The sequence below is a fragment of the Hemitrygon akajei genome, chromosome 26, assembly GCF_048418815.1.
Source record: "Hemitrygon akajei chromosome 26, sHemAka1.3, whole genome shotgun sequence".
NCBI classification, from domain to species: domain Eukaryota; kingdom Metazoa; phylum Chordata; class Chondrichthyes; order Myliobatiformes; family Dasyatidae; genus Hemitrygon; species Hemitrygon akajei.
Window position 1 is genome coordinate 42,534,057 of NC_133149.1, and position 15,197 is coordinate 42,549,253.

General features: G+C 39.2%; 1 protein-coding gene across 1 annotated transcript in view; it reads right to left on the minus strand.

The window, feature by feature from the left end:
* Positions 1-10,448, minus strand: part of zw10 (zw10 kinetochore protein) — a 36,668-nt gene extending 26,220 nt beyond the window's left edge. The window contains exons 1-6 of the mRNA XM_073030039.1: positions 10,306-10,448; positions 8,400-8,534; positions 7,656-7,757; positions 6,475-6,552; positions 4,707-4,878; positions 2,586-2,735 (exon numbers count right to left, since the gene is read on the minus strand). Coding sequence (XP_072886140.1) covers positions 2,586-2,735; positions 4,707-4,878; positions 6,475-6,552; positions 7,656-7,757; positions 8,400-8,534; positions 10,306-10,410 — 742 coding nt within the window. The 5' untranslated portion in view covers positions 10,411-10,448. The remainder of the gene's footprint in view (positions 1-2,585; positions 2,736-4,706; positions 4,879-6,474; positions 6,553-7,655; positions 7,758-8,399; positions 8,535-10,305) is intronic.
* Positions 10,449-15,197: the final 4,749 nt, after the last annotated feature.

Below are 15,197 nucleotides of genomic sequence, written 5' to 3' on the forward strand. Positions count from 1 at the left end.
CAAAAGTACAAAGATTTTCAATAGTTTTACTGACCAACTTAATTGTATTTTGTAAATATACACATATTTAGAATTTGATGGCTGCAACACACCCAACAAAAGTTGGGACAGAGGCATGTTTACTATTGTGTTACATCACCTTTCCTTTTAATAACACTTTTTAATCATTTTGGAACTGAGGATACTAATTGTAGATTTGCAATTGGAAATTTTGTCCATTCTTGCTTGATATAATACTTCAGCTGCTCAACAGTCCGTGGTCTCCGTTGTCTGATTCTCCTCTTCATGATGCGCCATACATTTTCAATAGGAGATAGATCTGGACTGGCAGCAGGCCAGTCAAGCACACGCACTCTGTGTCTACAAAGCCACACTGTTGTAGCCCGTGCAGAATGTGGTCTGGCATTGTCCTGCTGAAATAAGCATTGATGTCCTAGGAAGAGACGTCACCTTGATGGCAACATATGTCTCTCTAAAATCCTAATATACGCCTCAGAGTCAATGGTACCTTCACATACAATGCAACTCATCCATGCCGTGGGCACTGATGCACCCCCATACCATCACAGATGCTGGCTTTTGCACCTTTCGCTGATAACAATCAGGATGGTCCTTTTCATCTTTGGCACGGAGAACTCAACGCCCATTTTTTCTGAAAACTAGCTGAAATGTGGACTCTTCTGACCACAGCACACAGTTCCACAGTCTTTCGGTCCATCTGAGATGAGCTTGGGCCCAGAGAACTCGCCGGCGTTTCTGCATAGAGTCGATGTATGGCTTCCTCCTTGTGTAATACAGTTTCAAGTTGCATTTCTGGATGCAGTGACAGACTGTGTTAAGTGACAATGGTTTTCTGAAGTACTCTCGAGCCCAGGTGGCTATAATTGTCACAGTAGCATGACAGTTTCTTAGGCAGTTCCGCCTGAGGGCTCGAAGATCCCTCGCATTCAACAGTGGTTTCCGACCTTGCCCTTTACACACTGAGATGTCTCTGAATTCTCTGAATCTTTTCACAATATTATGTACTGGAGATGTTGAAAGACCTAAGTTCTCTGCAATCTTGCGTTGGGAAATGTTCCTTTTGAACTGACTAACAATTCTCTCACGAATTTTGGCACAAAGGGGTGAGCCATGACCCATCCTTGCTTGCAAAGACTGAGCCTTTGATGGACGCTACTTTTATACCCAGTCATGATACCTCACCTGCTACCAATTAGCCTGCTTAATGTGAAGTCTTCCAAACCGGTGTTACTTGAATATTCTGTGCACTTTTCAATCTTATTTTAACTCTGTCCCAACTTTTGTTGAGTGTGTTGCAGCCATCAAATTCTAAATATGTGTATATTTACAAAATACAATTAAGTTGGTCAGTAAAACTATTGAAAATCTTTTCTTTGTACTTTTGTCAGTTAAATAAAGGTTCACGTGAATTAACATATCACAGATTTTTGATCTTATTGCATTTTGGAAAATATCCCAACTTTTCTGGAAATGGGGTTTGTACAAAAACACAGCAGGTGCTGGGATCTGGAACAATAAACAATGTGCTGGAGGAACCCAGCAGTTGGGTGGGTGGTCCAACAACAATGGGGGAGAAGTAATTATTGATGTTTCAGGTCAAAACCTTGCATCAATTCCTTTCATCGCACAGATCCTCCAGCAGATTGTTCATTAGTACGATCAAGCTTTAGGCTGAAATTTGAAGTCAAAAACTTCACCAGGAGCTATCAAGCATCACTAACTGCTACACTATAAGTGTAGAGTTAGCATTTAAAGTAAAACAATTTTACTATAAATTGCTTAATTATTGCTAACAAGAAGGTTGACTTGAAAGCAGGACAGTAGGTGGGGAAAAAAAAGGACATTTATTGTTACAATCTTCAAGTGTTCTTGAGAATACAGTGAGATGGGTGGGTGGTTACTGCCTCTAGAAGGGAATAGGATTTTAGGGTGACAACAGCTTGAGAAATATCTTAATTGAGAAGGTTATGGGCCTTCCAGCCCAGGATGCTGTGGACGTCGATGGTAGAGCAATTTAATCAGTATGCCTTTGGATTTGAAGGTACGGAGGATTACAAGAAAGCAAGATGGAATTTTTAATAGTTCTCGATAATCTTATTGAATTCAGGAGCTTTGAGGCCAATTCCTGACATTTGTAGGTCAACAGGAATAAAGGTTTTTTTATTCAAAAACTGATTAAGAGCTTGCGACTATTCACAATAAAGTGTTTTAAGATTAGACATACTGATTTCTAAAGGCTGTTTAGAGACTTACAGTTGCAGATTAAATTTATCATTCTAAGAACTCGCAAAATAGCCTTTCTTTAATTATATGAAAGTTGGAGAGATAGAATTTCACTTTTAGATTTTGAAATTAATTTCATTTTCTAATTTTGCCTTGTTTTACTCATCATGCATTAAGCAAATATGTCATACCAATCTACTGCACTATCTTTATATTATCTTCATAATGCTCATAAATTATTAACTGTATGGTTACATACTGCAGCAATATGACAATGTCACTAAGTCCTGGACACAAGGAAAATAGAAATCTGAAACAATTAACTGGTGTAAATTTCTTACTAAAAGATTTCAGTTTTCTGTTCAGTTCACCAAGGATAGCAAAGCCTTGAAGTATTGACACAAGAAGTGGCTCAAGATCACTCTTCTTCTTTGACATCATATTGCACAAGCGCAGCTCGGTCTTCAAAGTCCATCCAAACAAATCCTCGGCTGGGGGAAAACAAGACATCAGCTCCTACTCTTACAAATCACATGTTTCACTAACACTCAACATGAATTATTTCTACAACAGAGAATCCAAAAACTAATGGCATCAGTGTACAAACTCCCTCTATTATAATAACCTAGTATAATTCATTGGGAACTTAAAAGCACTATGATGTATATGTGATATTGCGGAGCTTTCAAACAAAGAAAAACAATCTTTTAAGAATTAAGTATCCAAATTCTGATAAACCTAATACCAACACATAAACCAGCTGGGGATGATGAGAGAGGTAAATATAGAACTATAATGCACTCTATATCATATTTTCATAACACTTAAGAGTATACCTGCTATCAGAAAACTAATTATTTGTTGTGATATCAGCATAAAACATATACCAGAGTATCTCTAATGTAAGGAAATGAGACCAGCGATATCATTCAAATGATCTAGGACTTGAATATTCAGAGTAAAATCATTCAACAAGTGACCATACATTCTGCCATTCCTACAGAAGCAGATACAATACTTCACAATGACATCACTGGAGTAAACTCATCGTATTGCGTCACAGTTTATTTGCAGCAATGAGCTGTTATGCCTCCTCTTGAAAGTCAAATCACTATTCAAATGGAATAAAAGGAAAGTTCACTAAATGAACTTTGAATGAAAAGAAATTTTAACACAAAGGTTTATGTAACTAATTCTGAAGTATATCCAACATTTCTAGATATTCACAACTCTGAGCTTAGCTTCATTATTTCTCCAGACGAAAAATCTATTGAGAACATAGAACAGTACAGGCCCTACAGCCCATGATGTGATGACAACCTTTTAACTTACTCTAAGATCAATCTAATCCTTCCCTCTCATATAGCCCTCCATTTTTCTATCCATTTGCCTATCTAGGAGCCTCTTAAATGTCCCTAATGTATCTGCCTCTAACACCATCTTTGACAATACACTCCATACACCCAACACTGTGTACAAAACCTATTTGACACCCCCTTATACATTTCTCCAATCACCTTACATCCTCTAATATTAGCTTTTGCAACCCTGGGAAAGCAGTGCTGGCTGTCCACACCTCTTAACATCTTATACATCTTTACCAAGTATCCTTTCACCCTCCCAAGAGAAAAGCCCTAGCTCACTCAACCTTTCCTCTAATCCAGGTGGCATCCTGTTAAAACACCTCTGCACTCTCTAAAGCTTCCACATCTTTCTTATAAGGTGAACTGAACTGAATGCAATACTCCAAGTATGGTCTAATGAGTGTTAGGCCAGCAATATTACCTCACCGCTCTTGAACTCAATCCGACTAATGAAGGCAAAATTGCTATATGCCTTCTTTGACAACCCATCAACTTGCACAGCAACTTTGAGAGATCCAAGATGTGGATTCCAAGATTCCTATTGCTCTGCGCTGCTAAGTATCATGCCATTAACTTTGTATTCTGCCTTCAAATCAACCTTCCAAAGTACATCACCTCACACCTTTCTGAATTGAACTCCACCTGCTAGTTCTCAACCCAGCTCTGCATCCAATTAATTTCCTGCTGCAACTCACGACAACCCTCCACAATACCACCAACCAGGCAGAGCACATCCCATCCATAACCACCTTCCGCAGGCAAGCTAACCCTGAATTCATAGAGCCAAGCTTCCCTGGATCCCAAGCCCCCCCCCAAACCTCCAAATGAGCCCATCATAGGGAACCCCATCAAAATCACAGGACATCCACTCCACCCCAATAAATCTGCACCACCATCAGGCTCACGGTGCACAACCTGCCCCCCACAAAGCCATGCTGACCATTACCAATAAGACCATCCCTCTCCAAATGCTTGCAAATCCCAATTTCAAAAGTCCCCCCCCCCCCCACACAGTTCACTCACCAGCAATGCAAGACTCACTGACCAACAATTCCCAGGACTATCCCCACCCTCATTCCCGAACACCCTTCCAATCACCTTTTGCTGGTGCTGGCGAAGGGGGAAGGCTCCATACTGCCAGCTGTTTCCATTCTTCCCCTAAATGATAGAGTAATTTCTCCTTCTGTACGGTGAGCTCCGTGCTAAGCACTTGCAACATATTTAGATCAATGCTTTTTCTTGATTTTAATAAGGTGAGATTGTGCTGTGCCTTGCAAAGAGAAAGAGAAACATAAGAAACATTCCAATAGGAAATGTATTTCATCAAGATATTTCTAACTCCACATTTCAACATTGTCACAAATTTAAGTGTGGTTTCAAGAGTACAAGTTAACATTTCAGATGAAAGCACTGAAGTGAACACCATTTTGGCAGGAAGCTGCACATTAGAACATAGAACAGTACAGCACAGGAACAGGCCCTTCAGCCCACAATATTCCGCTGAAACAATTAAATTAGTAATCAAATAGCTAACTATACCAATTTCTCATGCCTGCACAATGTCCATACCCTTCCATTTCCCTTACATTCATGTGCCTATCTAAGTGTCTCTTATGTTACTGCCTGTACCACCACCTCTGACAGCCCATTCCAGGTATTCACCACTCTGTAAAACAAAACTTGCCCCTCACATCACCTTTAAAGATACCCCATCTCACCTTAAATGCATGCCCTCTGGTATTAGACATTCCAACCCTGGGAAAAAGATACTTCCTATCTATCTACAGCTCTCTATCTTATCCCCACCAGCCCCCCCCCAAAAAAAAATCAGATCTCCCCTCAGCCTCTGCTGCTCCAGAGTAAACAAACTGAAGTTCGGCCAACCTCTCACTACAGCACATGCCCCCTAATCTAGGCAGCATTCTGGTAAACCTCTTATGCACCGCCTCAACATCCTTCCTATAATTGGGGGGGGGGGGGGGGGGGGATCTATATGCAAAACTCCAAATGTGGCCTAACCAGATTTTTATAAAGATTCAACATAACCTCTTGACTTTTGAACCTAATGCCTCAATTAATAAAGGCAATCTAAAACATTACAGTGTTTTGACAAGTAGGAAAACTTGTGATACGGTCATTCAATACACATTAAGGTAACTGCTGTACACAAAACACCTCAGTGTTTGAGTCATGTGAAATTCCATACAAAAGCAATTCTATCACCACCCCTAACCCCTAATATCCTCTATGACTACAAACCTACCCTCATCCCAATTTATTCTCCCATTATGGTAATTTGCTCGTTGCCAGACTTACCCTGCCAGTAGTGGACACACCTGCAGCTGTTTGGGACCTAAGCGCTGGAAGAGCCTCCATAACACACTATCTTCCTTCAAAACACTGCTAAAACATACCCATTTAACCAAAATAACACACACAAAATTGCTGGCGGAACCCAGCAGGTCCTAAGGAAAGGTCTCAGCATGAAACATCAACTGTTTGTTCCTCTCCATAGATTCTGCCTGACCTGCTGAGTTCTTCCAGCATTGTGGGGGGTACTCTGGATTGCCAGCATCTGCAGAATCGTTTGCATTCCTATTTAAACAAACATTTAGACATTAGCTCTAATATGTTTCCTCGGCTTTGGGATGGTTTTTATTTGGTTTAGTAACTTTTCTATGAAGTTTGTTAGAACATTGATGCTGTTATACAAATGAAAATGGGTGTTATTGATTTAACAGAACAAATTCAGTGGCATAAAATTAATTAATTTATCATTTAGAACATACTTAATTAAATCATTTAACACCTAAGAAGCAAGGAATTTCATGGCTTCAAAATCAGATGTGTTTGATGGCATACCAACCTTAGAGAGGTGAGCAGCAGATTTGGTATAATTTTTTTCTAACAAAGCTTGGTGATTTGTTTCTAGGGCTGTATCAAGCTAGGAAAGATAGCAAGCAAATAAAAATATTAGGCACACTAAACAAATCTAGCAGCCCCAAATATCTGCAAAAAGACTTCATAAGCTTCTAACATTACTAATAATGAGGCAAGAATATGGACTTTTCCAAACTTAAATAATGTAAACAACGATCACTATTGAGAACAATGGATTAGTTTATAAAAGGAACACTTGAGCTATAATTTACAAAATTGCAGACAAAGTTGTGAAATGAGTAAACTCAAATAGCCCCCTCCACTTATGGCTGGCATTGATACAATACCTAAAAGGCCATCTTCTTTGCAATAAACATCTATCATCTGATGGTTGAGATGCTAAAACAGCACTCTGAGTACTTTGTAGACTTAACTTGGTTAAAAAAAAATTTCTGAATTTAAAAATATTAAAATGTAGGACTTGCCATACAGATGAAGTTGATTAAGAAAATCTTAAATGTTAAGCATTAGTTATAGATTTTCTAACATTAAGCTTTATCCATCAAGAGAATGTAATACTTTAAATTCATTTAAGTGCCATTTGCTCAGGTATTAACTTCAGTTGGGAAGACCACTGTGTTGCATTGATGAACTGCTACAGCGTAACGCAAATAAGAACTTGTCCTTGACTTCAGGAAGGAGGACAGTGCACATGCTCTTCCTTGCATCAAGAGGGTTGAGAACTTCATGTTGCAGGAACACAATTGCTGCTCTTGTTGCAAGCTTAGAAGATGCTGTCAAGGAAGTCACAGTTGCTTCAGTGCACTTCGAAGATGATGTACCAGTGGTTGGGGGTGGGGGGCAGGGCATACGATGCTGCAGCAGCGAGTATTCTCAAATCAAGCAGACTTGCTTTATCCTAAATAGCATTGATGAAGCAGCAGCCATCTGTGTAAACAGGGAGCATTCCATCATGCTTCTGACTTCAGTCTTGTGGAAAGAGTTGGCAGAGATATTGGTCAGAAAAACCGTTTCAGGTAAAATGAACAACAAATAGTTGTCTAAATTAACTTCATTAAAAAATTCAGTTTAAGAGAAAACATATATGGGAATGAAAATATCCAGAATGGGGAAAGTAAGGCAACTTTAAAAGCTTTCTTCACTTACCTCATGTAATTCTGTTAACACACTCAGTAAAACTGTACTTTGTTCCAGCTGCTGCTTCAGTTCACTGAATTCAGTAACAGCAACACGAAGATCCCTTTGCACCTGTTAAAAAACCATCTCTCTTGATTTTTTTTGCTGAAAAATTAACAATTTATAATGACCGAGATTAAGTATGATGCAAGGCTAAATTATGAATATTTTAATTATGAAGAGCCCATATAGAATTTCTGCATGTGCAGAAAATGCAAGACCACTGAAGGTACTTAAACTTTAAACCCTTTTGTTCCACAATACTTCTACATATATTTATAAATTACGCTCATCGTGAAAATTCCATTAAAAATCCTGGGGAAAATACATAGCACTAAAAGTTTAACAGGGCTTTGCAAACTCAAATTAAGTTTTTCACATTGACAATAGCATAATTAATTTCATAAAAGAACACAAAATGGTCAAGACCGCTTGGATATTTTAAACAAGTAACTATTCCAGCTACCTAACTCCAGCTTCCCATTAAAAATACAGCAATATTACAGTTCTGCATACATCCAAGTACTGTGCCATCTTCTGTAATCTCCGAGCTTAGTGTGACCTGTAGCATGACAGAGTCCAGCATAATTGTACTAAGACCTCTGTGGACACAAGCACGAGATCTAAAATACATCCTGTTGCCATTCTTTGTCTTAGTCAATGAGGCCTTTGTACAATGTGACATTTACTTGTTGGATTTTACTCTTCTATTACCTGATTTTCAATTTGTGGCTTCAGTACATCTATCTCCAATGAGATCTCCTCCACCTGATTTACCAGGTCATCTCCATTCTTTAAACTTGGGATGAATTCCTCATACTTCTTGCTTATGTTGTTGAATACTTCACCCTGGGGGGGGGGGAGAGAAGAAAAAAATTTTCAGCTGAAAGCTTCACAAATTACTTTATCCCCTTGTGGGCATAACAGCACCTTAAAACCAGTTGCTTCGGGCAGATGAGGCTCATCAGGTCGGGCAGCATCCATGGAAACGAGCAGTCAACGTTTCGGGCCAAGACCCTTCGTCAGGACAGAAGGGTCTTTGTCCTGACGAAGGGTCTCGGTCCGAAACGTTGTCTGCTCGTTTCCACGGATGCTGCCCGACCTGCTGAGTTCCTCCAGCGTGTTTGTACATGTTGATTTGACCACAGCATCTGCAGTGTACTTCGTTTTATCAGCCGTGGTTAGATAGATAGATACTTTATTCATCCCCATGGATGAATAAATGGTTAATGAATAAATGAATGGTTAGCAGCTCATCTAGGAGAAAAACTCCGATCCCAAAACTCCACTGTCTTGCAGCTATACCCACTCACGTGGAAAGCATCAGGAGTAAACCCAGAGGAATAATCTGGAACTGGAGTCCCTTAGGCAGTCCTATGTTGAGTTCAAAGCTGACTGGCAACTCCTGCGATGCTGCTGGTACCAAACTGTATCGGCCTCTGATGCTCCCTTGGGTTCATCGGCAGCGTGGAGAGAGAATGTCTACTACATGGGCAACAGCCTGTTCTCCATGTCATACTGTCCTGGCTTGTGTATCACATAGACAGCTGGGATGCAACATCCGACCCCAATCAACAGAAGGCTTTGTGAAGCACGACAACAATGCCATAAGCTCAAACAAAGTTGCTTCAAACCTACTATAAAAACTAGTTTTATTCAAGATTGTTTAATGTCATTTCCAGTAGACAAACGTAAAGGAGAACAATTGTTACTCCAGATCCAATCCAGCATATAAAAACACACCAAGAACACAATAATAAAAAACACATTAAATACCAATACAGGTACATAAGATTATGTACATAGATTTGTACAGTACATAGTGACACTAGGTACAGGAGTGTTTGTACATAACGTGATTCTGACAGGAAATGATAAAGTAGTGGTAATGGGGGTGTAGAGAGGTTTAGTGGGTGGACGTGTTGAAAAACCTTACTGCTTGGGGTAAGTTTTGAGTCTGGTAGTCCTGGCATGGCTGCTAAATAGCCTCTTCCCTGTTGGGAGTGGGACCAACAGTCCATGAGCAGGGTGGGTGAGATCATTCATGACTTGCCATCTTTGAAAAGTTATAGGAAACACAGCCAGTTGATTCAAGAGGAAAATAATGGAATGCAACAGTTTGAAAGTGTAGCTGACAAAAAGACTCGTGCAAGTATTTCCACCCAAAAAAATTACAGTAAACATGAACAGAAAAAATTTGTGGCATGCAGCATAAGTCATATAGTAAACCACAGCACTGTGTCAACAAGTAGAGCACTTTGAGCCAATGGATTCAGAAATATAGAATTGGTATAGCATTGTTACATATACGAGGTACAAATTATTACAAAGATACATCGAAGTGGTACAACGTATAATAATCGGAATGCAGAAGTAAGTGCTCCAGCTATAAAGTACAGTGCAAGTAAAATACAAGGTGCAAGATCATGATTGGTTTAAGTATATTTTATAGATAATTATTATTAAATTGGCGAGCAGTTTCAATCCAAATCCCCACACTCCCTCCAGCAGCTCTCTACCCCGCTCCGGACCTCAGACGGCGGGATACAGATCCCGGGCCTGCTCAGTCGCCCCAGTCCCACTTAAGCTTTAAGCCTTAAGCCTGCCACTTTGATCTTACCTTGACCTCTTCGACCCGGCGAGACAACCTGTTGATCTTAGTGCCGATGTCTTCTTTCTCCAACTTCCCCGACGACGCCAGCACCTCGGCCACGAACGACAACATCTTTCATTCTCCAGCGCGCAACAGCTCTCTGCGCATGCTCAACCAGTGACTGTTCCGCAAAGCCCGGCGGGAAAGGCAATCATTTTCTCCAAACCGAGCACCATGTGAACTACAACTCCCGTGAGGCCTCGGGCATAATCCTTTCTAATTTTTGGCGGTAATACATATCCCGCCACGGAAACACTTGTATTACTTCGGACTGGTGCGTGAATGAGTCCTAGCAAGAATTAATTAGCACTTTCACAAATATAAATTGATTTGAAGTTTATTCAAATTCTTTAGGATATTTTTTGTTATACGTCGCTCATGTTTTATAAAATAGTAAAATCTCGGTTGATGAATGAAGACCAAACGGATTAAAAGAATTTATGAAAGATACTACAGAAGCTTTTCCAAATCAGAGCAAGGTAGTTACGTCAGATAAATAAATGCAACGAGTAGAGGATTGCTCCTTGCAACTCAGAGACTTCAAGTCTATCTCAAGTTTACTTATGGCTTGATTAATAAACCATCTTGCTTATGAGGTGCAATTGTGACTTTTTTGACCTGGTGAAATTTATGGAGCCTAACGTTCTTTAAGAGTTGAACAGTTAACTTACTGGCATTATCAGTTTGATTATGAGTGATTTCATCCAAATCCTGTAGTTCTTTGGTAAGCCACATCCAATCTATATTAAATATAGATCTATTAAAATAGAAAATACTGTATATTAGAATTCATTTTATATCATAATAATTAGTAGATGTGCTTCATTGAGCAGTTTTTTAAAACTGCCAGTGTTTTCACTAAAACCAATATTCACCTTTCAGACACCAGTACACCATATTACAGGGAGAAAGATGGATTTAAAACATCTGCACCCCCCTTTATTTAAGTTGCTCATAAGACTACGGTAATGATTCTAATTCCAAATAATAATTATTTTTGATGTAGTGAATTAATGAAGAACAAAAACTCCCAAAAGTAGTTGATTACGGTGGGTCCATGTGATTTGGATTTAGATCATGTTTTCTGGATTAGCTAAAATGCAAACAGAAATGGCCATTTCTCAGATTACTGCTCCATTCTACTCACGTGACAATAGAAAATAAAATTTAAATTACTCTAAAATAGGTTTATGCTCTATTCTGCATTGTTAGTGACTTAGTTGCACAGATACTTCTGTATCTAGCATCACTTACTGTATGTACATACAATCAGTCTGTATGAAGCTATTCTAATGTATTTATATTTATTGGTTTTATTGTGTTTTTTTTCAGATTAACTATCATTTCATCCTCCTTTACACTTGTGTACTGATAAATGACCATAAACAATCATGAATCTTGAATTTTCTACCTCAATTCATTTGCAATTATTTGGTCTGTGTGAACGGTATATAAGACCAGCTTTTCACTGTATTTTGTTGTGTCACTATAATCAACCATTAGCAATATGAGATTGTTTGGAAACCCTAGTGGTTCAGCACGTGGCACATTATATGCACATGTGAATTGGAAGTCCAGAGTGCAAATGGGTGTGTTAGCTGGGGTCTGAACTGAGGGTCAGGTGTCTAGCCAGGTCAGTGCCAGGGTTGGGAACTTTGGGTAGGTTTGCAGCCATCTTGGGGTTTGAAAACACTGAAAACTTCTACCGATGTACTGTGGAGAGCATTCTTACAGGGCACATCGCTGTCTGGTACGGGAGGGGGGTGCTATTGCACAGGATCGAAAGAAGCTACAGAAAGTTGTAAAATTAATCAGCTCCATCAAGGGTACTAGCCTCCATAGTATCCAAGATATCTTCAAGGAGCGGTGTCTCAGAAAGCTGGCGTCCATTATTAAGGACCCCCACCATCCAGGACATGTCCTCAGGAAGGAGGTGCAGAACCCTGAAGACACACACTCAATGATTCAAAAACAACTTCATCCCCTCTGATATATGATTTCTAAATGGACATTGAACCCATGAACACTGCCTCAATTTTTTTCTATTATTTCTGCTTTTGCATTACTATTTTTAATTGATCTGTTTAATATATATGTAGATATACAGTATATACTTAATGTAATTCATGTTATTTATACATTTTTAAATATTTTATATTGTATTGCTGCCATAATACAACAAATTTCACATCTGCCAGTGATTAAACCTGATTCTGATTTGGGAGTGCTGGTAAATGTTGGTTTGCTTTTTCAAGCTGAAGCTCATGAGGTACTATATTCTACTCCCTTTAAATTCACCGGGCTTTCGAAGAATAAATGTTATAGCACAGTTTAGCATATAAAAGTGAAAGAAAGCTTTGTTGAGTATGAATAAAAGTAAAATCCAGAAGTGAGGAAAATCAGCTTGCTGGCACCACTTGGGGGAGCCAGATTAGTTGGGTTTTACTGTCATCACTTTTATCTAGCATATTGATTATTTTTTTGATAGCCATGTTAACATGCTGTTTAACTTTGTTACTGACAAGTCATGGGGTCGATTCTGAAAGCCATGAGTCCACCGAGGAAGTCAAAAGCCCAATGTATGCTAGTCCAATGGAAGTCTGGATGCAGCCTGTTTTGTTTGTGTGTGTGTGTGTGTGTGTAGGGGCTTGTCCTGCTGCTGTTGTTTTGTTGGTTGTTGTGTTATGTGTTGTTCTGCTGTAAATTGTTGGCTTGCTATGTTGGCAATGGAATGTGTGGCGACACTTGTGGGCTGCCCCCAGCACATCCTTAGATAGATAGATACTTTATTCATCCCCATGGGGAAATTCAACTTTTTTTCCAATGTCCCATACACTTGTTGTAGCAAAACTAATTACATACAATACTTAACTCAGTAAAAAATATGATATGCATCTAAATCACTATCTCAAAAAGCATTAATAATAGCTTTTAAAAAGTTCTTAAGTCCTGGCGGTAGAGTTGTAAAGCCTAATGGCATTGGGGAGTATTGACCTCTTCATCCTGTCTGAGGAGCATTGCATCGATAGTAACCTGTCGCTGAAACTGCTTCTCTGTCTCTGGATGGTGCTATGTAGAGTTTGCGTCAGTTCTCAGCATAAACAGCGCATTTCACTGTATGTTTCGATGTACAGTACATGTGATAAGTAAATTAATCTGAATCTTATTAAGTTATTGATTATAAAAACCATAAAAATAGTTTGAAGCTTCCATTAATTATTTTGCTGTGAATACAGCAGGTCAAAAAATTGACCTTACATACTGAAGTTAAGCACAGGCGGTAATGTTATGCAATCTTGACTTTGTGCAAGTCAAAGAGGGAATATTTTTATAGAGAGAAATTAGCTTTATCTGGCACATGTACATCAAAATATACAGTAAAGTGCATCTTTTGTGTCAAATCAAATCAAAAAGGATTATGCTGGGAGCAGCTCACTAGTGTCACCATGCATCCGGCACCAAGATAGCATGCCCACAATTTACTAACCCTAACCGTACATCTTTAGAATGTGGGAGGAAACTGGAGCACCTGGCTGAAACCCATACAGTCACATGGAGGAGGTGGATAAGGAAGACTCGGTCAGCATTCAAAGGTGTCTCCCATTTTGAAGAATGTCATGATCAATCCTGGGCCAACATATTGATACAATTATGAAGAAGACATTGCTGTGGTTATATTTCATTAGGAGTTAGAGGAGATTTGGTATAAATAGGAGCAGGGATTTGGCAGATGTCAATCTAATAGTCAATAATATGAGCGATTGTTGTGGTTCCTTAGTTGAACACGATATAATCCAAAATCTTCCAGAAGTGTGCTTGTGCCTCTGAGGAAACAGTGTTTATGTGTCAACAGAAGGGCCCCATTATAGTTAGCCTTCCCTACAACTTACTTGCCAATCATATTTTGCCAGAGAATCATGGTTCTTCCAGGAGAACCAGAAGAATTAGCTTATCTCCTTGGTTGCAGAAGGTGATTCTCTCACATGTTATGGTCAATGAGTCTATGATGGCATGGACTTGGCTTCAACGTCAATAAATACAATACAGTAGCCGCCTGCATTCTACACATTGACTATGAAGATTCGCATGACCTTGGTTCTGACTTCTGTAGTCACCATGGCTAGAGCAGTTTTCCACTAGGTCTATAGACTAGCTCTGCACCCACATGAAGTTTGTTGAAAGTGGTATATAAGATCATGATGAGAGATTGAGAAGAATGTTGAGGAAGTGGTGCAGCATTGTTTGATATCAGTCTTCGGTGAGGTTGGCTCTGTTGTAATCAATGGTTTGAGGCGTGTAAGGAAAGAGTTAAATTTGATTCCTTCCTGGTACATGCCAAAATAAAATGGAAGTTCAAAGGCAAAATGGTGTCAGCTTGGAATGTGGTAATGGCCTGTTTTACCCCCTTTATTGACCAATGATTTATCTTTATTTTGTACACATCATTAAGATGAGATACTGGTGAAGAATGTTTCCCTCCTTACAGACCTGTTGTCTCTGTTTTTCTATTTGTCTAGGTTGAAGGTTGTAAGAATTAAGAGGGTACAGCTGGTAGCAAAGGGACAGAAAAATGCTGGGATAAGAATTATGTTATAATTCTCATAATTATGTTAGTTTTGAAGGAAACCTGAGGGATATAAAAAGTGGCACTTGCTTTTTATGTCCTTCAAGAGGGAATTGTCCTTTAGTCTAAGTCACAACTGGTGCTAGTGCTAAGAATTGGAGAAGATAGGGATAAGTACGTTGAAAGGGTTAGAGTATGTCAAGAGAGTGAGAAATCGAGAGAGAGCTGCATGAAAGCTTGTCAGATTTGTGGTTCCCTCCGACACTGCAGAGATCATCTTATTAAGTAGATGATA